Source organism: Theropithecus gelada, chromosome 1, assembly GCF_003255815.1.
Source record: "Theropithecus gelada isolate Dixy chromosome 1, Tgel_1.0, whole genome shotgun sequence".
Taxonomy (NCBI): domain Eukaryota; kingdom Metazoa; phylum Chordata; class Mammalia; order Primates; family Cercopithecidae; genus Theropithecus; species Theropithecus gelada.
In genome coordinates, this window is record NC_037668.1 from 45,153,603 (window position 1) to 45,177,973 (window position 24,371).

The 24,371-nt window shown below is 54.8% G+C and overlaps 1 protein-coding gene across 5 annotated transcripts in view; it reads left to right on the forward strand.

Moving 5' to 3' along the window:
- ARHGEF10L (Rho guanine nucleotide exchange factor 10 like) overlaps window positions 1-24,371 on the forward strand; it is a 181,895-nt gene that overhangs the window by 107,329 nt on the left and 50,195 nt on the right. For 4 of the 5 annotated variants that reach the window (XM_025399555.1, XM_025399565.1, XM_025399559.1 and 1 more), the window contains 9 exons: window positions 1,157-1,249; window positions 2,539-2,712; window positions 7,427-7,572; window positions 9,632-9,646; window positions 9,903-10,084; window positions 12,653-12,768; window positions 13,326-13,453; window positions 14,961-15,061; window positions 23,448-23,569. In XM_025399555.1, coding sequence (XP_025255340.1) covers window positions 1,157-1,249; window positions 2,539-2,712; window positions 7,427-7,572; window positions 9,632-9,646; window positions 9,903-10,084; window positions 12,653-12,768; window positions 13,326-13,453; window positions 14,961-15,061; window positions 23,448-23,569 — 1,077 coding nt within the window. The remainder of the gene's footprint in view (window positions 1-1,156; window positions 1,250-2,538; window positions 2,713-7,426; window positions 7,573-9,631; window positions 9,647-9,902; window positions 10,085-12,652; window positions 12,769-13,325; window positions 13,454-14,960; window positions 15,062-23,447; window positions 23,570-24,371) is intronic. The other variant, XM_025399573.1, reaches the window with a different exon arrangement.

Genomic DNA, 24,371 nt, shown 5'->3' on the forward strand with positions numbered 1-24,371 from the left:
TGGCCCTGTGGCGGGCTGTGGCTCCAGGGTTGCTAAGCTGGTTCCTTTTCCTCATTTATGAAAGGGTGAGAAAATTCCTTAAAGGAGTATCTTGGGCATTGCGTGGGAGAGTAAAGGTTAAAGGCTTCGAAAACTTCAGAGTTCTCATGTGCTGCTGTGCCCAGGCTCCGCTGATTTCTCTGGGAGTGTAGTCTGGTGAGTCAGAGCCCCTGCCGGCAGGGAGCCTGCTGGCTGGCAGAGGATGCAGCTGGGCTAGGTGCCAGGAGATGCACACATGTGCAGGCAGCCCAGGTTAGATGCTGCGGCCTCGGTGGAGGAACCCACTGTCTCCATCGAAAAGAACAGGGGATCAGGAGGAGCTGCCATCTGACATGGGCCCTGGCGGGGGATGGTGGGATTGTGCCAGGTAAAGACAGAGGAGAGGCTATATCAGGTGTAAGGATAGTGGGGCAAAGGTCAGAGGCCGGAGGAGAGGGGTGGGAAGGTCTGTTTGGATTCTGGGAGCACTGATGTCTGTTGGGGAGTCCCAGGAGAGAAGGCCTGAGTGTGCACACTGAGAGGCAGCTGAGTTCAGTTTGGGTGGTTCTAGACCTCCAGGCTCAGGGCCTAGGATGTAATATTTCAGGCAATGGGGAGCCATTGAAGGATTTTGAGCTGGGGCAGATGGAAGTGGAGGCAGGTGGAGAAACTGTGGGATTGCAGCATATGGGGGCCAGGACCAGGTAACAGGTGTGTGGATGGAGTAGGGGGCAGATGCAAGAGACAGGACAGAAGGCCCCCCCTCTGCCCTGCCCCTTATCCTAGCCCAAACTTGTCTCCGTTTAGTTTAAGTGGAGGGAATGGTTGCCTTGGCCACTTCTAGAAGTCTGATGTCTTGAATAAATTGCCGAGTTTCCCAGTTATGCCTTTAGTCCAGAGACCTTAAGATGACTGCTTTAGTCTCCTGAGGGTGTGGGGCCATGCAGGGGCACTGGTGGTGGGAGGGATCCCTGGCTGCGGAACCAGGGACCTCTGTCAGCTCTTCTTGCAAGCCCAGGGATGGGCAGGGTCTTAGGGCCTGGGGAGAGGACCCCAGAATGGGGACAGTGTCTGGACTCTGGGGCACTGGGCCCTCTCTGCAGGGAGTCAGCGAATGATGGAAACTTGTCTCCACCAGCGACGGCAGGTGTGCAGCCCAGACCGTGTCACCCTCTACGGGCTGATGGTCAAGCCCATCCAGAGGTTCCCACAGTTCATCCTTCTGCTTCAGGTACCGCTCGGGATTCCAGCAGCCTCGACCCACAGGGTTTGCCTGTGGGCTGGGAGGCGACTCCTGGGGTGGGAGGGAGGAGGTCCGGGCTCTTGTCCATGATCCACAACCCACCCAACCTGCTGTGGGACTCTGGCCTCATCTTTCTCCACTTCTAGAGTGACACTGATCATAACTCACAGCTCAGTTGGCACACCCCTCTGTGGGGAATGCCGAGAGGCTGCTGGTGGCCTGAGCCTAGGTTGCAGGAAGGGAATGAAGGCACAGGGAATCCCAGGACCCACGGGGCTCCTGGCATGGAGATGTCCAGTAAACGTGCTGAGCTTGGCCAGTTCAGATTCCAGCTGCAGAACAGGGGATGCCTAAGGGACATTAGCCCCACACAGGGTCCTGGAGAGCCTGGGACACTGTCCCAACTGCTGAGGGTCCTTGGGCAGGGGCTGGTCCCCATCAGGGAGCTGAGAGGGTGGTTACCAGACTGAGGGGTCTGGTGGCATATTCCTCTCCACTCTCAGTGCTGTCGGGCTGCGGGAGTAGGCTCTTATGTAACCATACCATTTATCAATTGGTCAGTGATTGATCTATACATTTATTTACCATCACAACCATTTCTAAGTGTACAGTTCAGTGCATTCACATTGTTCTGCAACCATCACCACCACCCATGCCAGAACTTTCTCATTATCCCAAACCGAAACTGTGTGCCCATTTAACAACTCCTGATTCTCCCTTCCCACAGCCTCTGGCAACCACCATTCTACCCTGTGTCTCTATGACTCTGACTGCTCTAGGAGAACACGTATACGTGGAATCACACAATGTTTTCCTTTTCTTGACTGGTTTGTTTTCCTTAGCATAAGATCCTCAAGATTCATCCGTGTCCTAGCACATGTCTGATTTTCCCTCCTTTTCAAGGCTGAATGATATGCCATTGTATGGAGAGACCACATTTTGTTTACCCATTCGTCTGTCGATGGACATTTTTGCCTCCACATTTTGGCGACTGTGGCTAATGCTGCTACGAACATGGCTGGATAAATATCTGTTTGAGAGCCTGCTTTCAGTTCATTTGAGTCTATTCCTAGAAAGATCCATGCTTTTGTTTTCTTTTTCATTCATTAGCTGTATCTTGAGGTCTTGCTCTGCATCTGGTGCCATGTGTCCTGGCCTCAGGCCGGGCCCTTTGCAGACCGAGTGTGTGTAGTGGGGTGCGCAGGGTGAGGCTTTGCCCCAGGCCGGGGTAGAGTTGGTCATGGGTGGGCTGCTCAGTCTCGGCTCTGGCCCGGCAGGACATGCTGAAGAACACCCCCAGGGGCCACCCGGATAGGCTGTCGCTGCAGCTGGCCCTCACGGAGCTGGAGACGCTGGCAGAGAAGCTGAACGAGCAGAAGCGTCTGGCTGACCAGGTGGCTGAGATCCAGCAGCTGACCAAGAGCGTCAGCGACCGCAGCAGCCTCAATAAGGTGAACCGGTCCTCCCACCTGCCTGCCCTCACCTGCCTGCCCTCACCTGCCTGCCCTCACCTGCGCTCCTGCCCATGCCCCTGACTCACGCCACCCACTAGGTGGCAGTGTTCTCTGAGGGAGGGGAGGCCTCGCTCTTCCAGGCCCCCAGACGTGACCTTGAGGATTGGATCCTCAGCGGGACCTCCACGTTCATTCCTATTCATGTTATTTTAGGATAAAAGTTCATTTTGCGCATCAGTGTGATTTCCAGTAAAGACTCCAGAAATCAAAGCCTAGTTAAATGAGCAGGCTCTGGAGAGTCAGAATCTGGGTTTAAATCCAGATTTTGCCACAGGTGCTTGCTGTGTGCCCTCAAGGGAATCACCCACCCTCTCTGAATCTCACTTGTTCCCTTTGAAACGAGGAGCATTTAATAGCACCGGAGCCCCAGGGCTGCTGCAGTGAAAGAGGGAGCTGGCAAAGCGGCTTCCTGACTGTCCTTAACACAAGAAGAAAGATGAAAAGTCCATACCACGTTTTGGGGTTGCCACTTAGGAACATGCTATTAAAAAAAAAAAATTGGGCCGGGTGTGGTGGCTCATACCTGTAATCCCAGCACTTTGGGAGGCCAAGGCAGGCAGATCACCTGAGGTCAGGAGTTCAAGACCAGCCTGGCCAACATGGTGAAACCTTGACTCTACTAAAAATACAAAAATTAGCCAGGCTTGGTGGCACACGCCTGTAATCCCGGCTACTCGGGAGGCTGAGGCAGGAGAATCACTTGAACTCAGGAGGCAGAAGTTGCAGTGAGCCGAGATTGTGACACTGCACTCCAGCCTGGGTGACAGAGCAAAATGCTATGTTTCCAAAGGGGGGAAAAAAAAAGACTTGCAAATGAGTCCACAGAGGAGCCTGTTTTTAAAGCACAAGGTCACCTCACAGAGTCACCTATTGGTCACTGGAGTCCCTCTTCTTCCCTCTCAGCATATGACATGAACTGCCTGGTGCTTTGCTGGGGTCTCTGGGAGGTCCCACACCCTGGCCCCCCTGCTCACCTACTGGAGCGTTGGGGAGGGCTGGGATAGTTCAGGCTGGGGTGCCCAGGCCCTGGGCACATTGCAGGACTGTTCTTTGGAGAAGGGATACTGTGTGAGGTCATAGGGAGAGGTTCAAATCTTCTGGAGAATAGACTGGGAGCCTCTTGGCTCTGTGGGGTCCTAGAAGCGGAACTAAGGCCTGTGGCTGGCCGTTTCCGGGAGGGAGGTTTTAGCAGCATGGGGAAGACCTTTCTAAGAGTCCAGGAAGGAGTGCCCAGAGGGAAGGTGGCCCTTTCCGTGTGCCCTGCACTTTACAGTGTAGAGTGCTGTCTAACTTGCATCAGCATCTTTGCTCTCCACCCCATGGCTGTGAAGTGGGGCGGGGACAAGTCCTCCTGTAGGATCCCCTGCAGTGCCGAGCTTCAGGCAACCCGCATCTTCGGACTCTCCTGCTTCGGGCTAAATTCACGTTGCAGGTTGTGTTGTGGCCCACACAGTATTTTATCCTATTTAATTTAATTTTCATTTTCATTTTATTTTGAAACAGGACCTCATGCTGTTGCCCAGGCTGGAGTACAGTGGTGCAATAATGGCTCACTGCAGCCTTGAGCTCCTGGGCTCAAGTGAGCCTCCTGCCTCAGCCTCTCAAGTAGCTGGGACTACAAGTATGAGCGACCATATCCAGCTAATTAATTAATTTTTTTTTTTTTTTTTTTGCAGAGATGGGGTCTCACTATGTTGCCCAGGCTGGTCTCAAACTCCTGGGATCAAGTGATCCTCCTGCCTCAGCCTCCCAAAGTGTTGGGATTACAGGCATGAGCCACTGCGCCTGGCCCACACGGTATTTTTAAGAACATGGCAGTAGTTGCCAACATTTAAAAATTGGGAGGGATCATATAAAATTCAGACTTGTGGGTCTCCTTGGAGGGTAGGAAGAGCTGGCTCACTGGCCCACCTTCCCACGCGGCACCAGCCCCCTGAGTGGCTGGTGACCTCTTCCCCTTGGTCCCCACCCACCTTTCCCACTGATGTTACCTGCTGGCCTCTAAGGCATCTGAGTTCACTTTACCTACTCCTGAAGGATTGGGCTGGGGAAGATGAGATGGGCAGGGGACAGCGTCCTCTCCTCAGGATGTCCCCATCCACGTGGCTCAGGTTGGGCGTGAGGGGCAGGGTCACTCTCCACCCCCTGGTTCCAGGCAGGACTAACTCAGCCATCCCCCACACAAGCCTCGAGTTTGGAATGTCTCGGGAGAAAAAGCCTTCAGCCCCGCTGAAGCCATGGCCACCCGTGCTGGCCTTTGTGCTCAGGAATCTTCTCCTCTCCCCACCTTCAGCTCCCTTTTTGGTGACCAAGAGGCTTTCTCTTGCTTTGCCTCATACACCCCTGCAGCCGCAGTGGGGAGAGGCCTCTTGGGAGGAGGAAATCAATTCTGTAGTGCTTGGAAACAGCCATTCTGCCCTCTCCTGTTCTGTGAGGTGGGCCCTGGCTGTTTGATGTTGGGCAAAGGACTGGAGGCTCTAAGCTTCCGTTTCTCCATTTGCCAGGTAAGGGTGGGTTGGACCGTGTGAGATGTTAGGAAGAGTGTGGTGGGGCCTGCACCCTGGGCTTCCCTTCCAGGGCCCTCCCTGGACAGTCCTGGCCAGTTCTGTGACCTGTTCAGTGATGTCCCTATCACCAACACCCAGGGAGAAGCAGAAACGAAACTGGGTGTAACCCGAAACGGAACCATGCCAGCTGTTTCAAAATAGCCTACGCAGGAGCCTCCAAAGGGGACGTTTGTGCAACATCCTGGTTTTCTTTTTCTTTTTCTTGGTTTTCATCTGCCAAAGGGGCAGGGGCTGACTGCCAGAGCCCAGGGGACTTTCCTCTTCCAAGTTCTGCGTCTTGGCACATTGGTCGGTCAGCCCTTGGGGTGGGGGGCCCTGCTGTCTTCAGGGTCCAAGTAGTGCTCTCTTGAGTTGGCATTTGGTTTGCTTGTGGAAATAGTGAGGCGGAGCCTGGCCTTAGCAGCCATGGAGGACCCTGAGTTCTGCATGTTAGGAGTGGCGGGGACTCCCCTGGCTCCTGTCACACTATGCACTAGCTGCTCAATGCAGGGAACGGTGAACATGGCCTGCTCTGTCCTGTGCTGTCAATCAACAGCAGGCGGGTCTCAGCAGGTCACTTTACCCCTGGAATCTCGGTTTCCTCACCTGGGCAATGGGGAGGGCCTCAAGGACTGCTGAGCTGATTCAATGAGATGTGGAATATTGAGTGCCGTCCTCAGTGCCTGGCACACACTGGGCATTTGGTCCCACTGGGACTTTTGGTTGTGTGTTGACTTGAGAGAGATGATGCTTTGGAGAACAACAGCAGTCTCTCCCGGGGAGGCTCGGGGTGGTCTGTCCTTTTCTCTCCTGGGGATGCTCGGGGGTGATCTGTCTTTTTCTCTGGAGAGGCTCGGGGTGATCTGTCCTTTTCTGTCCCAGGAAGGCTCAGGGTGATCTGTCCTTTTCTCTCCTGGGGATACCTGGGGTGATCTGTCTTTTTCTCTCCCGGGGAGGCTTGGGGTGATCTGTCCTTTTCCCAGACAGGATGGGGAAGGAAGGGGAGCGTAATGGTTGTCGTCAGAGTCACGGGTTTTGGGAATGAATTTTGCTGAATATCTTCCCTCCCCCCGAAAAAAAATCCCCGTTAGAAAAAAGACGTTTTCCCAGGGGGTCCCTGGGTGAGTTAGTGGCCCCGACACCAGCAGGGGGGTCTTGACATCCAGCCTGAGGTTGCCAAGCGCCTGCTCCGATGCCTGGGGTGTGAAAGTCTTTGTCCTCAGAAGGTGGTGTTATAGACTGGCAGGTCTGTTCCAACTCTGTCATGAGGCTACCTAAGAGGCGAGACAGGCCAAGGCTTTCAACAGGTTGGGGTGCAGGCTGGGGTCCCTTGCACAAGGCCACGCCTGCTCCACCAGAAAGACTATCACAGACAGGAGCTGTCTATGGAGCACACATAGAGGGCTGGCCTCTCAGGCCATGACCCGTGCCATCACACGTGACCTGTGCCTTCACGTGTGACCCTTGCCATCACACACGGCTGGTGCCCAGAAGGGCGCCATGCTTGCTTTCATGTTCTGCTATGGCCATCTTGAAATTCATAGTCACTTTGAACAAGAGCCTATGTTTTCATTTTGCACTGGACCCCAAGAATCGTGTAGCCAGACCTGGTCACATGTTCATTACCTTGTGTGATCTGAGCAGTAGAGGTAATTGCCCCCACTTCGTAGCTGAGTAAACTGAGGCTTGGACATGCGAAGTGACCTGCCCGAGGGCTTCACAGCAGGAGTGGGGACGGGGGCAGAGCTACCTCTGTAACTCCAAAGCTGTGTCCTTGGCAGTGGCAATCAAGCAGAATCCCTACAGAGAGGGGCTGGCAATGGCTGGCTCATCTGAGAAGGGGGCACTGGCTGCTGGGCCCACACGGGTGCTGGTGAATGCTCAGACTCCCCAAGGCCTCCCCAGAAAGGAGACCCCAGCGTGTGGTCCTCTGGTCTTCCTCCCCAGTGCATCTTGTCACCCAGGGATGGAAGGAGTAGCTCCACCTCCTCCGCCTCTCCCAGGCTCAGTCTCCCTTTCTGCACCATGGGAGGATTCTGGGTCTGTGGCGTGGTAAAGCCGCCAGGCCACGATGCTGATGCTGACCTTCCCTGCCCCTCCCCCAGCTGTTGACCTCGGGCCAGCGGCAGCTGCTCCTGTGTGAGACGTTGACGGAGACCGTGTACGGTGACCGTGGGCAGCTAATTAAGTCCAAGGAGCGTCGGGTCTTCCTGCTCAATGACATGCTTGTCTGCGCCAACATCAACTTCAAGTAAGTGAGCCTGGGTTGGAGGGGGCAAGCACCCCTTCCTAGATGCTCCATCCCACCCTACTCCAGGCTCTCTGCCGCCCACTGCAGTGGGACCCCACATGAGCTTGGTTTAGATTTCCAATATTCCTCTCCATCCCTCTCGGCCTGCTCTGCCGCTGGTCCCCAATGCTGGGAACTACCTGGAGCAGTCATCGGGGGCAGCCCTCAGCCTTGGGCACACAGCTGTCCATGGTACAGAGTTGTCTGTTCTGGAACTCTGCAGTTGGTGACTAAACAGTGGTTTTGTCCACACTGAAATTCATGAGATTCTTCCTTGTGTCTACCCCATATCCCTGTGGCTTTAACTCTTTAACTCAGATCTGTTTTGCTCTGGCCAGATCGCAGAATTTCTCAATGTGAGCCTTTGCCTTTCCCCCACAGACCAGAGCATCGTCATCAGCCCAGAGGAGCCTGGTTTCCTGGTTCTGGGCCAGGGGTTGTGGAAATGCCTAGAGCCCAGCTGCTGGGCTATGCCTGGGAGCCGGAGCCCTGGTGCGGGGTGAGGGTGAGGCTTTAGGCCGGAGCCTGAAGATGTGGCCCGTCAGTTGCTTTAGGCTTCTGGGTATCTTATGTTTTACTCACACAGGGAGCCCAAACCACGGGTGAGACATAGGAGAGATCCAACATTCTGGGGCCTGGCTGCCCGAGGCCGCGTGGGCCTGGTGCTGGGTCTTGGGCCCTGCTGTTCTCCAGCCTTCCTGCCCTGCCTGGCTCACCTGCTCGTGTCCCCTGCTTGGTCCTGCGGGGGACCCTCTATCAAATGCTCCCTGAGAACTTCAGCGGTGGTTTTTCTAGCCAGGCTCTTAGGAGAATCTCTGCTCTCAATATTTGACAAGACTTTTATTTTATTTTTATTATTATTTTTTTATTTTATTGTTTTTTTGAGATGGAGTCTTGCTCTGTCTCCCAGGCTGGAGTGCAATGGCACGATCTCAGTTTACTGCAACCTCCACCTCCCGGGTTTAAGCGATTCTCCTGCCTCAGCCTCCCAAGTAGCTGGGATTGTAGGCACCCGCCACCACACCTAGCTTTTTTTTTGTTTTTGTTTTTTTATTAGAGACAGAGTTTCACCATTTTGGCCAGGCTAGTCTCAAACTCCTGACCTCAGGTGATTGACCTGCCTCGGCCTCCCAAAGTGCTGGGATTACAGGCGTGAGCCACTGTGCCCCACCTTGACACCACTTTAAAAAAGCATCACAGAAGCAATAGTATGGCCACAATCACCGAAATCTAGGAGGGAAACAATCACCTCGGTAGAATGTGAATCCCAGCATAGCTCTCCCGCCTCCCAGCTGAATCAGTTCTAGGCTCTGGACTGAGTCAGCTTGGGCCTTCCTGGGTTTGGCCAGAGTAGGTTTGGGGATTTTCTGTGGTTACCGATCACGAGTCCTGAAAGGGGACAAACAGGGCTGTTTCAGGACCTGCGCACTCATTCACCATCCACCCATTTGTCCACCCGTCTATGAATCTATTGAATGTAGACCGAGACCTGGCCCCCGCCTCCAGGAGCTCAGGGCCTGGTTACGGACTCAGGCAAGGAAGCCTCTGTCACAGATGGGTCTGGGCAGGGCTTGTGGCTGACCCATTCGTTCATTTACTCACTCACTCAATCAAAGATGGTAATTCTTCAGTCCCATTTATATCCTGGACATCATACGGTGCTGGTGGTATGATGAATACCCTCTCTGCCTTCATGTTGCTCTAGCGCAAAGTGCAAAGTGGAGTGCTAGTGGCCCAGTTTTGGGGAATCAGTTTGGGTGATTTGAGCTGAGTCACTTCACTTGGCTGAGAATCAGTGTCCTTGTCTGGGATCATCCAAGCTTCCTAGCGGGGCTGTTGTGAGACCGAGAGATGAAGGAAGGCCCGCCTCTGTCCACACCTGGCCTCTGATGCCCTCACTCCCCGCAGGAGGCTGTCTGTCCTTCCAGCCCCATGGCCGGCCCCCCATGGGGTCACAGCCCCCAGATTAGCCACTCCTTTGTAATAACAACCTCCCTTTCCTTCTTGTCTGTTTTCCCAGGCCTGCCAACCACAGGTACGCGGTTCAGGGGGCTCCGGGGCTCTGGGGCTCTGGTGGCATGTGGTTCTGGACATGGGGCTGGGCCCTGGGCGCCTGGTGCTTCTACCCTGGTGAGGGCTCCCTGCTCTGCCTGGCTTGGTTTTGGCCTGAGGTCTTGCGCTGGGGCTGCGTGAAGCCTGGCTGAGCTGGTGTGGAGGAGCATTGCCCTGGGCCAGCCCTGGGGCGGGGTGGCTGCGGCCTCTCCAGGGCCTCGTCCTCTCTGTCCCGACAGGGGCCAGCTGGAGATCAGCAGCCTGGTGCCCCTGGGGCCCAAGTATGTGGTGAAGTGGAACACGGCGCTGCCTCAGGTGCAGGTGGTGGAGGTGGGCCAGGACGGTGGCACCTATGACAAGGACAACGTGCTCATTCAGCACGCAGGCGCCAAGAAGGCCTCCACCTCAGGGCAGGCCCAGAGTGAGTACCCCCTCTCTGTGCCCTGCATGCATCACCCTCGCCCTCACCAGCCACAGCCTGGGCTGCTCCTACCCAGGCTTGGCCCCGTCTTGGGGACTCCTACACAGGCTGATGGGTGGCTTGGCCGGGAAGCTCTTGCTGGTTTTGCAGCCCCACCCTGGACCGAAATGCAGAGCTACGGCCTCACCTGGGTGTGCGCAGGTACATCTCCCAATCCATGCACTTCGCTCCGTCTCCACATTGGGTGCCACACACCCAGTCCTGCTGTGGCAGCTACCTGGCCGCTCTCCTTCCTTCCTCCTACCTGTGCCCCCTCCCTGTTCATCCTCTGCCCATCCCCAGGGCTGGTTCTTCAAAACGCAGGTCAGATCAGTGCGTGTCATCCTTCCCTAGTGGCTTCCCATTGCCGGTCCTGGGGGCGCCCCACCTGCCTCACTCACCTCCCTCTGCCCCTTCTCTCTGCTGCAGCCATGCCAGCCTCTCTGGGCTCCTGGATGGGCCACGCTCCCTCCCACCATGCCCTCTCCAGCCTGTGCCTTTTGCCAAGTACTCTCCTGCCATCCTGTTTTTGTCTCATCTATGCTTGGCTCAAATGGCATTTCCTCAGAGAAGCCTTTTCTTATGCCCTCGTGCTGAGCCAGGTTGCCCCTCCTGTGCTCTCGAGACCTCTGGTGCATTTTCTCCTTTATGAGTGATTGACCAGTTGATGTCTGTCCTCTCAGCCTGGCTGCAGCCCTGTCCGGGAACCCAGGGCACGATGGGCGTTAATAAGTGTTCCTTGAATGCACGCAGGATGCTAAATTGCAGGGCTAGCAGAAAGGAACCCTGTGCCCAGAGGCATCTTCCATGGGTGAGAAAGGCACTGGGGTTTCACTTCCCCCTCTGTCTACTGTCTGACCCGGGAGGTTGCCTCATGGGCCGCTCACAATTCTGGAAATTCTGAGGGAGCGATTGCACCACCTACTCTTGCCGTCTGGGTGCTGGTCTGGGACAGCTGTGCCCACTTCCAGATGCTGTCTCTTTCCGCAGCTCTGCTGGGTAGGAAGAATCCTCTGGCCCACGTGCCTTCCTCAGAGGCACCTTCTGCGCTGGCTCGACCGCACTCTCCCTCGCCGCCGCTTGGGGCACAGGGTTCCTTTCTGCTGGCCGCGGAGTCTAGCATCCTTCATGCACTCCAGGGTTGCTTAGGGGATCCCTCCTTCAGTGACAATGACGTGTCTGTAGCCGCATTCCTCAAACCAGAGTCACGTACTGCCAGACCCCTTCTAAAGGGGAAAGAAGTTCTTGTGGAACCCTTCATTATATTGTATTCAAATACATACAAATACAAACCCCCCTGAAATCAACGCCTTCTGCTTGTAGCCTTTGAAGAACCATAAAAGCAAAACCAAATCACAAATTGAATAAAAATAAAGCTACAAAACCATAACATTCCAATTAACAGCATTAATGTAACTTGATGGATGATGTCGTTTTGCTGAAACAAATTTGCTCACAATGTGGATGTGGCGCAGGCCCTGGTGGGCAGGTGCCTCTGCGTTTTCGTGCCTGTGCCACAGGGTGCCCTTTGGGGATCTGCATTTCCCATGAGCTCCCCAGTTTGGGTCACTGCAGAGCCCCTCTGATGTGAGCGCATTGTCCACATCCCAAGCTCGCCACGCTCTTTGCTTGTTGCCCGGTGACCATTCAGGTGCCACAGTCCATGGAAGCCTTGATACCAGGCAGCAGAGTGTGGCTTTAAACTCATTCCACACAGGTGACTCAGGATACGCACCTGTTTTTCAGATCATTGTCTCAATGAAAACCCCCATTAAGGCTTCCCCTCCATTCCCCTGGGGCTTCGTAAGACCTCAGTGTGCAAAACCATGGCCTAGAGAATACAGTCCAGATTCCTAGCCCGGTGTTCAAAGCCTTCCCATCTGGTCCTCCTGGACCCTCCTGCTGTATCTCTAGCTGCCGCCCCGTACCCCCATCTCATCCTTACTCCATCTGTATCATCACTGGGGATCTGGGCCCACTCACCCCATCACTGTCCCACCACGCTGATATTTCTCCCCACCACCTCCTACCACCCACCTTCGTTAACTGACCGCTTCTTCCACCACTCGTCCTGCCCAGGTCATAAGCTCTGGAAGAGTGGGGACCCTGTCTGTCTTGTGTACTGCTGTCTCCAGTCTCTAGCATGGAATCTGGCACACGATAGGTCCTCAGGATGTCTTTGAACAACTTGCTGTTCACGGGGTGCCTCAAGCCACAGTGCCTTTGCACATGCTCTTGTCTTTCTGTCCCGGCAGTGCCCACCACACTTCCAGCCCCATGCAGGCCCCTCGCTGCTCCCAGGCACAGCTTGCTCTTGGTCTTGTGGTCTCATACAGCCCTTTGTACGGACTGACTGTGGCCTGGATCTCAGGTGTTAGGCTTCACCCTTGAAAGGATCTGGCTTCCCAGCTAGTCTGGGCGCTCTGGGCAGGGTAGGAACTGGATAATGTTACTTTCTGGATCTTTTTTGCTTGGCTTCTTGTTAACGCCTTCTTCACCTGAGCCCGAGTTGGTCTCTTCTCTGCCCAGATAAGGTGTACCTCGGCCCCCCACGCCTCTTCCAGGAGCTGCAGGACCTGCAGAAAGACCTGGCCGTGGTGGAGCAGATCACGCTTCTCATCAGCACGCTGCACGGCACCTACCAGGTACGTGGCCTGGCCTGGCCTTTTTGGCCTCAGCTCCCTGGTGTGGGCAGTGCCTGGATTCAGAAAGCTCAGTAGGGAGGGGCTCCTCTCCTGGCCCATGCCCACCATGCGCTTCTGGCTTCTGAGCTCCCATAGGCAACCGTCGCTGCTGAAGCTCTGTGTCCCTGCCTGGAAGTCTGTTGTGCGGCCCCTGGTTCGGGTACACCCTCTGGTTTGGGTTGAGCAGAGCCTGGCTGTGGGGTCTTCGTTTGTTCTCTGCACAGTGGCCATTCCATCATGTGGCCCCTCCTGGGCCTCTGCCCAGTCTGGAAGGGAAGTGGCTGCGACGGCATGTCCCTCTCAGAGGAGGGCTGCCAGGTGGGATCTGAGTCCAGGGCTGGGAAGCCTGGGGCATGGCGAGTTGGCTTCCTGCTTGGGGCTAAATGTGCAGCCTCAGTGAGGCTCCAGGACTTCTTCAGTTCCCTTCCTCTGGGGTGCTGTGATTCCTATAGGATCTGGGGTGGCTTTTGGGGAACCAGTGGGCTGTGTGGTAACCTCATTCACCTCCTGAACCCTAGAACCTGAACATGACCGTGGCTCAAGACTGGTGCCTGGCCCTGCAGAGGCTGATGCGGGTGAAGGAGGAAGAGATCCACTCGGCCAACAAATGCCGTCTCAGGCTCCTGCTCCCTGGGAAACCTGACAAGTGAGAGGAGGGGGTCTTGGAGGGAGGGCTGCTGCCTCTGCTGGGCTTCCAGTGGAGCAGGGGATCCGGAGAGGGTACCTGGAGCCCTCTTATTTGTCAAGATAACATGGTGGGAGTGGATCTGTAGGCATCGTGGGCAGTGTCTGGGATAGCACCTGGCACGCAGTAGGTGCTCATGGAAAGACTGTGGAATGAATGAATGAATGAACACCCTGGTCATATCCTGGATAAGCCTGGCTCACTGTTAGGATACTCAGACACTCTGCCATTGGTCAGTTCCATTGCGATATGTCCTTTTCAGTCACATCAGCCTATCTAGGCCCCCAGGCCAGGCCCTGGGTTTCCTCTCTCTGGACCCAGCCTCCCCGCAGCACTATCTTACCCGCAAAATGCCCACCACAGGAGCTGTGCACAGTAGACCCCAACTGAGGTTTGTGGAACTGATGATAGACGTAGCTGTTTGGCCCGGCAGAGACGGGGAAGGTATCTTTCTGGTCCTCCTGAGGCTTTGTAAGTTGGGTCTTTTTATTTCCACTTTACAGATGAGGAAGGTGAGGCTCAGAGAGTTACAGGAGAGGCTGAAGGCCACATTGTGAGAGGCAGAGCTGGGTCCTGATGGGGTCTGACTCTGAAGCTGAGGCCAGTGCAGTGAGGGGCTCAATGCCCAGGTTTTGGCTTCCAGGGTGGGGTGAAGGTGGGGATAGAGTGTCACAAGCACAGTGGCTGCAAGGAAGAGAAGATTGGAGCACTATCATTTGAGGCAGGACCATGGGCTTGGTGCCCCAGGGAACCATGTGCAGGAGTCAGCAGCTTTGAATCTACCGCCTCTCTGCCGAGTGGCCTGCCCATCTCCCTTCTTCCGTCTCCTTTCTCTCTGCCTCCCATTCTCCACGCACACCCTAGAGGCTTGTGGCACTGCCCTGCCCACCTCCCAAAGGGCTGAGAAGGCCCCCACTGCTCCGAGGTGAGAGGACAGTATAGTGACAACAGCAACCTCTGGTTGCCCCAAGCTGGTGCTTAACCCGATTCATTCATTTCTTCATTCATTCATGTGTCCACTCAGCAAACATTTACTGAGCAACTGCCCCATGCCAGGTGCTTGGAACAGACCCAAGTGAGACCCATTCCTCCCTCTAGAGGCACGTGGTCAGACACGTAAGGTGTCTAAGGCCTGTGGACAGCTGACCGCTGACTAGGTGGAGTCACAGCCTGCAGAGGCTCTGCCGGGCACAAAGCCAGAGGCTCCTGGAGCCAGGCTGGGGAGCGTGGCTCGGCCACTCTGGCCAGGTACCTCCCTCTGGGGGCCATTGTGGGTGAAGGGATTCCTCCTCCAGGGGACTGAGGCTTTGCCAGGCCACTAACCTCTTTGGCCACGTTTTGGGGATGCTCTGACCAGACCTCCCCAATCTCCAGGGCACGTGGGTTGGAGGAAGTACTACGTGACAGCTGGGGGAGCCTAGCCCTTGTGTGGGTACTCACACATCCACCCTCACCCTTCTCACCGCAGGTCCGGCCGCCCCATCAGCTTCATGGTGGTTTTCATCACCCCCAACCCCCTGAGCAAGATTTCCTGGGTCAACAGGTTACATTTGGCCAAAATTGGACTCCGTGAGTATAGCCCCAGGGAGAGTGCCTCAGGGGGCAGGGGTGCGGAGAGGGGAGGTTTGGGGTGTGTGAGGGTACAGGATGGGTGTTCAGGGTCTGTGGGGGGCAGGGAGGCTTCTGAGTGGGAGGGAGGCGGTGTGGTGGAGAAACAGCTGGGGCCGGAGCCGGAGCCCTGAGGCTCTGCTCTGTGACCCTGGATAAGTCACTTCCCCTCTCTGAGCCTCAGCTTCCCCAACTAGGAATTGATGGAACTTGACAGAAAGTAAATTAGTGGTTGCCAGGGACCTGGGAGGAGAGGGTAATGGAGAGTGACTGCTAAGGGTTTTTTGGTGGAGGTGATGAAATGTTCTAAAATTAGATGGTGGTGATTTCTTAACTCTGTGACTACACCAAAAATCAGTGACGTGTGCACTTCAAAAGGGTGCATTTTATGGTAACTGAATTATATCTCAATAAAAATGATACCTGGAAAAATGATGCAGGTTGGACTATACTGATTCTCAAAGACCAAAGACCTCACTACTATGCTTTTCTTCCGGTGTACCCCATGATACGAATACAGATACATAAATTGATATTTATGTGCACTTTTCTGAGTATTTTATGTGCATCTTTTTCATTTCACATTCACAATAGCCCTAAGAGTTAGGTCTGTTGAGAATCTCTTTTCCATTGAGGATTCTGAGGCCCAGAGAGGTGCAGGGACTTGCCTGAGGTCACACAGCAGGAAGGGGCAGATCTGGGCTGCAGACCCTGGGCGGCCTGCCTCCAAAGCCTGGTCTCGATCCCTGTCCATTCTGCTTCCTCGGCTTGGCAAGAGTCTGTCTGCAGACTGCGTTCATTAAGTTGTAATTACTTTACTTGTCCATTTTTTGAGTTGGTGAGAGGCTCATGTACCCTCCAGACAGAGCTATTATTCCCTATGATGTACCACAGTTCCCATTTGCCGATGCCAGCCAATAGCAGGGACATTTTTTTTGATTTTGTTTCTGGTATGATCTTTCTATAGAGAAGCACACATTTCCAACAGGTTTTAAAACATTTACAGAAGGCCGGGCACAGTGGCTCACGCCTGTAATCCCAGCACTTTGGGAGGCTGAGGCAGGTGGATCACGAGGTCAGGAGATCGAGACATGCTTGCTAACACGGTGAAACCCTGTTTCTACTAAAAATGCAAAAAATGAGCCTGGCACACGCCTGTGGTCCTAGCTACTTGGGAGGCCAAAGCAGGAGAATTGCTTGAATCTGGGAGTTCGAGTTTGCAGTGAGCCGAGATCACGCCACTGCACTCCAGTCTGGGCAACAGAGCCAGACTCCATCTCAAAAACAAAACAAAACAAAACAAAACAAAACAAAACAAAACAAAAACATTTCTGGAAAGAAGTCAGGACCTTTGGCTGGGCGCAGTGGCTCACGCCTGTAATCCTAGCACTTTGGGAGGCCAAAGTGGGCAGATCACCTGAGGTCAGGAATTCGAGACGAGCCTGGCCAACATGGTGAAATCCCGTCTCTACTAAAAATACAAAAAAATTAGCCAGGCGTGGTGGCATATGTCTGTAGTCCCAGCTACTCGGGAGGTTGGGCAGGAAAATCACTTGAACCCAGGAGGCGGAGGTTGCAGTGAGCCAACATCGTGCCACTGTACTCCAGCCTGAGCAATAGAGTGAGACTCCATCTCACAAAAAAAAAAAAAAAAAAAAAAAAAAAAAAAGAGGACCTTTGTCACTGGTTTTCATTAATTGAAAAAAACTAATGAGACTCTACATAATTTTGGGCATGGGGGAAAGAATAATGACAAAAGCAGAGAGATCTCTGCTCTCAAGGAACTTAAATTTATGAGGGGCAGGAAGGAGGACATTAAATGGGGAGCAAATCTGCAAGCAGGAGTTATGCTGTGCAGGGCATAGAGCTGGCCTGGGGCTGCCATGTGGGGGACCTGGAGGTAGGGACCTTAGAAGCTGCACAAAGATCTGGACGGAGTGATCCAGGCATGGGGACGGCAAGTGCAAAGGCCCTGAGGTAGGGACAAAAGGAAGCCCAGAGTGGCCAGCACTGGCAGATGAAGGGGAGGGAAGTAGGTGGGTGGGTATGTTGTGGGCAGGTTTTCTGGGAAGCCAGGGAGAGCTGTATGGGATTTGTTCTGGGCATGATGGGAAGCTGTGCATTATAGCATTGAGAGCTGAATAATGTCCTGATCTGATTTTCATTTAAGTGGGTCATTCTGGCTGCTGTGGGGAGAGGGCATGGGAGAGGCAGGTGTGGAGGTGGGGGAAGAAATGGGGAGGGGTTGCCTGTGGGGGAACCTGGACCAGAGGCTTCTACTCAGCCCATCCCTTCTTGGATCCAGTGCTGATATTGCTCTGGCCTCAGCTGGATGTTTCTGGGTGACAGAAAGGCCTTTGGAGTGTGCAGAAAGGGTTTTAAGCAGAAGCTGCCCTGTCCCTGGCAGAAGACTTTGGGAATCCTCGCCCTCAGAAGGGCTAACGTGGCTTCCCTGCCCCTTGGACCATGCGCTCCCCTCCCCACCCCACGCATCACTTCCATCCTGGGAAGTGCCCAAGCCCCATGTGTACACCTGCTTTAAAGGCAGATGAATCTCCTGTTTGAACAACATGTGCTTTGCTGCATGGGGCTTGGTGCTGGAGGGATGGGAGATGGCGATTCAGGCAGCCCCAGCTCTCCACAGCCTGTGAAGACGCTGGGCTGCCTTATCTCCACACAGCTTCACTGCAGCAAAAGTTTTAATGGAAGGAGAGTCATTTGAAATCTTATTTGAATGCCTGTGTTCCCTTGGGGCTTGAATTATTTGTTTCTTTTATTTTGCCAGTACTTTTTTTTTTTTTTTTAATCTGCAGTGCCTGTTTTGGGAGGGGACGATAATATGAGCCTGTTAGAAATAGAATATGTTAAAAACATTTATTCCCAAAGCCTGTTATTCCTTTATTTTATTTTCTGTATCTTTCTCTCTCCCTGACTACAGTGTGTCAGGATCATAATCTGAAGATTGAGAAAGGAGAGGGATGTGGTGGGGGAGCCTGGGATCTGGGAGAGGGTATTAGCTCTGCCCTTTGGAGGGGCAGGGAGCCCTGGGGAATCTGTGGACCCAGTTCAAACCCCAGCATGGCCACCACCATACCTTGTGGTCCTGGGAAAGGCAGACTCCATCCCAAAACCCAGTTTTCCTATTTGTGAGTTGGACTAGATCTCCAAGGGCCCTGTTGCATTCTTTGGCACACAGGAAGGTTTGAGAGGCAGTAAGGCGTGGTCCTCAGCACCATGGGAAATGGAGCCAGACCATCCAGGTTCCGTTCCCAGCTCTGCCACTGACCAGCTCTGTGATCCCGGCAAACTACTCTGAGATGCCTTGGATTTTCCATCAGAAAATGGGGAAAATGTCAGTGCCCCCTGCACAGGGGTCGCATGAAAATGTGGGGAGATGGTGCGTGGAAGATGCCTAGACAGCCAGCCCTTGGCACATAGGAGCTGTCAGAGAGGCTCCTAGGTCAAGCAGTGTCTGCATTTCAGAAGGGGAATGGCCTTTCTGAGGTCACATGCGATTTAGTACAGGGCCAGGATATCTTCCTACCTCTTTCTACCGGTTCGGCTCTTGTTAGGGCTTGAACAGGGCTGTAGATGGAAGGCCCCAGAGAAGGAAGAGGTGAGGTAGGGGGCTCCCTGATTTCCCTTCCTGTGCCCTCCCCCCGCACCACCTGCTCTGCCCACACAGCTGCATTGCTGCCCCATACCCTCGGGCCCTTGGAGCTCCTCCCACCCGTGGCCCTCCTCATTCCCACCTCTCAAGGGGACATGGGCCTGGCAGGCCACGGCCAATGCCGAACTCACAGGGACATAACCAGGTGGCCCAAGGCAGTGAGCCTGAGCGCGGGGCTGGGCCCTCCCTTGCCGCCTCTCATTTGGTTTAGTTTTCTGGCCCGTAGTCATCACACTGACGCCAGTTTTCCTTCCAGTGATGACTCCAGCTGCTGGGTCCTGAGCACAGCCCTGGCAGTGTGTGAAGTGCGTTCTAGACCTCATCATGTCCTTTAACCCTCACTGCTGTCCCACAGGCTGGTGCTGGGATCTGCCCACGCCCTGCAGCTGGAAGGGATGGGTCTGCTCGCCAGGAGTGGGGCCGAGGGCATGGCCTTGGAGCCTGACCCTGGTTTTACCCCAGCTGGGAGGCTGGCCACTTGCCTGGCCTCCCTGGACACCAATGGCCCTCTCTGTAGGGGACAGGTGGTTGGATGAGATGCCTGCTGAGGTCTGGCCCAGTCTGACGTCTGTGGCTGTGGCCAGCAGCATCTCTGTGGTGCTGGGGAGGTGTGAGCGGTATCTTGAAGGTGGCTTTAAGTTTGGGAGGTTCGGGAAGAGCAGTAAAGGCATGATACTGGGACTGAACCCAGTAGGAGTCTGGGAGGCAGGTCGGGCTGGAGAAGCGGGGCAGGGCCTGCGGTGGGCTCAGCTGCCCTCAGTAATAGGAGCAGCGAGGACAGCGACCATCATGGCTGCTATTTCCAGAGTGCCTGGTGTCTGCTAGGCATGATATATATGATTTCCAGTGCTCACAACTCCATATGGTTGGAGTTCTTTCCCCCATTTTCTAGATGAGGCCACAGGCTCAGAGAGGGTAAGTACCTGGCTCCGTGTCACACGGCGAGTTGGAGACTGAGGTGGGATCTGCCTGGGTCCTTCTAGCAGACCAGAGGGGATTGTTCTGAGGGTGGTGGGGGATCTGCAACCCTGGAGCTGTTCCCTGTGTCCCATGGGGAGCTCTCATGCCCAGGGGGTGTTGGCAAACAGAGCTGGGCGCTAAATAAGCCCCCACTTAGTGTCAAATGGAAATCGCGGCTCTGCCGTCGGTGCCAGTTCTTAATGTCACTTATCCCAAGCGAGCTTTCAATTTTCAGCGACAGCAGCCTTCTCATTTGGTCTCCGCCACTCTGGTTTTGTGATGGGAACAATGGCAGTGGCAGATGGGGAGCAACGACTCCATTTTCTTGTAATGTCCCCAGTCGCAGGCAGGGAAGGCACCATCTGGAAGGAGAAGGTCAGATCATTAAAAAAATACATACGAATAAATTGCCAGGACTTGATGGGCTGTGGGTGTTCGGGGAGGAAAGAGAGGAGCTGAGCTCTGGGCGCCCTGGTGACGGGGGCTAGGGCGGGGAGATGCTCGCTCACCTAGCTCCTGCAGGCTGTGGGGTGAGGAACTGGGGGTCCAGACCAGAGCTCTTGTCTGGTAGAGGTGAGGATCTGCTTGACTGTAAGTTCCTTGAGAGCAGGGACAAGCTCTCAAATCTGGCCTATCTTTATTTGCTGCCCAGGGGCTTGTCCAAGAGGTGGCGTGGCGAGCCCTGGCACACTAGGAGAGGCTAGGAGAGCTGCGCTGCCCCGGGACGAGCTGCGTTGCAGGCACCATGCAAGGTGCCCCCGTGGGTTAGTTCCTTGGCACCTGGGCCTTCCCCTGCTTTCCCCTTTCCTCTGCTGGCCAGCGTGGAGTGTGGATGGAAGGACCTGTTTCCCATGATGGCTGTGATGCAGTGAGGCAGTGTGGAAACTGTGAGGTGGGGGCACGTGGAAGTGTCTGTTATGGCAATGTGCGCGCCCTGTGCGGTCGTGCCCTTTCCCTGAGGGTCTCTCATGTTGGCCTTTCCTCCCTAGTGGCAGGGATCAGGTCTTACGTAACTCTGCTTCCAGGGTCCAGCAGGGTAGAGGGCGGGACATGGAGGACGGCTCTGGGCCCGCTTCGGGAGTGAGTTCACTGCTCAGTGACTCAGGCCGGAGGGTGTGAGCGCGCTGGGTGCTGGCGCCTTCACGTCGTTATGCCTGACATTTGGGAATGTCTTTCACTTCTCAAATAGCATCTCACCTGCCACCTCATTCCAGCTCCTCCTGCTGTGCTGGCGTTCAGATGCCACCTCTCTCGGGCAGTGATGGCCTGCGACTGCTCTCAGGGTGGTCCTTCCTCACTCATGTCCAGCCCTTCGCTCTGACCCAGCAGGATCTCTTCGATGAAAGCGAGTCAGATTAATGTTCATGTCAGGGGTACATCTGACAAACTTGGAAAATGAAGCTCTGAGAAAAGAGACTTTTTGTTCATGTCCCTGAAGGTACTGATGGTCCGTGGTGGGTCCAGCGCTGCGTGAGTGGGTTGGGTGAGGTGTAGAAGGAAATAGGGTGGGAGGTTTCGGCCTTCACAGAACACCGACATGGTGGAGGAGCCCCTACTTCCATGTGCGCACACACACACGCGTGCACACATGCACATGTGCACGCACACAAAGGAAGAAGAGCCACACTGGTGGAGGAGCAGGGAGTAGCTCTGAGAGGTGTGATACCCTCCAGTGGGCTGAGGTGGTAGAGGCCAGGGCATGGAGACATGGGCGGTGCAGGCCTCTCTAAGAAGGAGAGGAACCAGCCCTGGGGAGCTGAGGGGTAGAGTTCTGGACAGAGGGAACCTCCGGGCCCGTCCCAGTGAGGTTGCTGAGCACAGTCCAGCTCAGTGGAGCTGGTGGCCGAGGGAGGAGGCCGGGGAGGGAAGGGGCCTTCGCAGCTCTTCCAGGAGAGTTTGGACCTTATTCTGGGCAGACTGGGTCTCCATTGATGTTTCCAAGCAGGGGAACGGTGAGGCCAGATGTAAGTTTTAGCAGGATGGGCCTGGCTGCTGAGTGAAGACGACTGTAGTGTCAGGGGGCCCTGGTGTGGCCGGCGGGCACTCTCAGGCTGAGCTGGCCCCTCCTCGGGAAGAGGCAGGCTGGCTGTAGGTCCCAGCTTCCTCTCTGTCACGGAGAAGTGTGTTGCAACACAACGGTTCAGTCTGTGACCTGCCCTTGTGGCTCTGGAGCTCTGGGCACTCCTCAGCTTGGGGTCACTGCAGTAAGTGGCCTCTCTTCCTCGGGCCACCTGTCCATGTCTCTGGCTGCCTGCAGCAGAGCTACTCTAGCATCACTGGGCCCACAGGCCTTTGCGACGGAGCCTCGGTGGGCGTGGTTGCTGAAGGCTGCCTGGTCTAGTCCAGAGAATTCAGTCTTGGGTTTCAGACCTAGGCCTGAATGTGGGTGCTGCCCTCTAGCCATGGCTGTGGTCTGGCTGTGTTACCAAATCCCTGAGTGCCAGTGTCGTCCTCTGTGGGGTGAAAATAATGATTCTGACTATACTCAGCAATTGTGAAGACTAAGCCAGGGCATAGATGGTGGTGCTCAGTGTGGTGCCTGATGTGTGGGCGCATAGTAGGTGGCGTCTTCATCATGTCCATCCTTGCTGTGGGCTTCCTGGAAGGGAGTCCTCATAGGGAGCATAGAGAAGGAAGGGATCCTCCACAGGGAGAATTCTTCAGAACAGATGGTGGTTTATTCCTCCCTCTTTCCTCTCATTCATTCTTTCCAGCCATGTTTTCTGAGCACTCACTATGTGCCTTGCAGTGTGCTGGGTGTCAGGGGGACAGCGGTGAATGAGACAGTGCAGACCCCCACTGACTACAGCTTTGATATTAGAGACTTATGGAAATGAACCACAGATGATTTTAGATCGTTATGAAGGCTGTGAGGAAAGTAAGACAGGGTCTTTAGAGTGATTCCTGAGAGAAGGGGCCACTGTAGTCAGGGTAGTCAGGGAGGACTTCTCGGAGGAGGGGACGTGTGAGCAGAGCCCCAAGCCGTGTAAAGGAGCCTCCACAAAGAACGAGGTTTAGCAGATGCTCTTTAGCACGGTGATCTCCCGTGGTGAGTCCTGGGTCTGGGATCAGGTTAGGCATGTGTACTTGTAACAGGTCCCTGGGAGCTTTGAAGCACAGCTAGGGTGGGCAAACTGGAGGCAGGTGGCTTCCTAATTTCAGGATAGTCTTGAAGGAAGCAGGAGTGTAATTCTCCCGCATTTCCGTCACCACCACGGTCAAGTGTGAATGCCGCAATGGCAGCCTCCTGTCCTCTGATCATTCATGGTCTATCTCCTACTCTGCAGCAGAAGTTCAAGGCAACAGGGGTCTGTACTCTGTTCAGCATCTTAATATTTTTTTAAAAAAACCCTTTCACATCTATTATTTCATTTGGTTCTCATAACAACCACAGGACGAAAGCATTTCTAGCATTCCTATTTTCTAGGCAAAGAAATCGAGGCTCAGAGAGTTGGGGTGACTTGCACAGGGTTGTTCAGCAGTAGGATGGTCAAGCTGGGACCTTAAGTTTTTCAGCTCCCTGCCTGAGACCCTGGCCACGGCCTCACTCCTGAGGCTGGATTTCATCTCAGTCCGGCAGGAGTAGGGTGGGGAGTGACTGGATGGGGCCAGCCTTCTGGGGCCTGCAGTGGCTCCCTGGGGCTTGGAGGGCTCCTCATGGCCTGGTTGGTCCTTGGACTCTGACCAGCTCTACCCACCTCCTTCCTCTTGCTGTAGGGGAGGAGAACCAGCCAGGCTGGCTATGCCCGGATGAGGACAAGAAGAGCAAAGCCCCGTTCTGGTGCCCGATCCTGGCCTGCTGCATCCCTGCCTTCTCCTCCCGGGCACTCAGCCTGCAGGTGAGTGGAGCGGATCTTGCTGAGCCGACCTCGAAGGTGGCTGCGGCTCCCCCTCGCCTGGGAGAACCAGAGTTTCCAGGGAGCACCCACAGCAGGGAAGGCTCAGGTTCCAGCTGCGGCTTCTAAATTCTTACTGACAGACTTGGTCGAGCCTTTTTGTTGCTTCGGGAATTAGCTTTCCCACCAAAAAAATGGAGGCGAATGACCACTGTGGGTCAAGTGAATGGAAAATTCCATTATTTTGAGATAATAAACAGCAATGATCTCATCTGTTGATGGCATGGCTCCAGATCATACCGAAGTGGCTGTGCCAGCCCCTGTGGGTTGGGTGCTTTGTGGTCCGCCAGGCAGGAGCCGGCTTTGGTGCAGGGATTGCCCTCATTGTGGGATGCTCCCTGATGTGTCATCAGGCCTCCCGTGTATTGAGCACTTGCTGTACCCCCTGGTTCTTTCCTGCCATTCTCTTATTTTAATATCCGTAAGAACCTTGTGAGTAGATGTTTCTCTATCCATTTCACAGATAAGGAAACTAAGGCTAAGACAGGTGCTATGATTTTCCAAAAAGGACACAGCGAGTAAGAATTTGAACCTTGCCCTGCCTGATCACAACACCCAGGGTCTTAACCATGAGGATGTTCAGCCCCTACGGGTTACCTGCCCTTATACCCTGTCCTAGCTCGCCCTCCATCTGGAGCAACTACTGCCTCCCCTTTCCCAGGGAGATGAGGTTGTCTCAGCTGCAGGGATGGGAGCACCAGCTGGGGACCCAGGCCCAGCTTGGTGAGCCCCAAGAGACGTACCG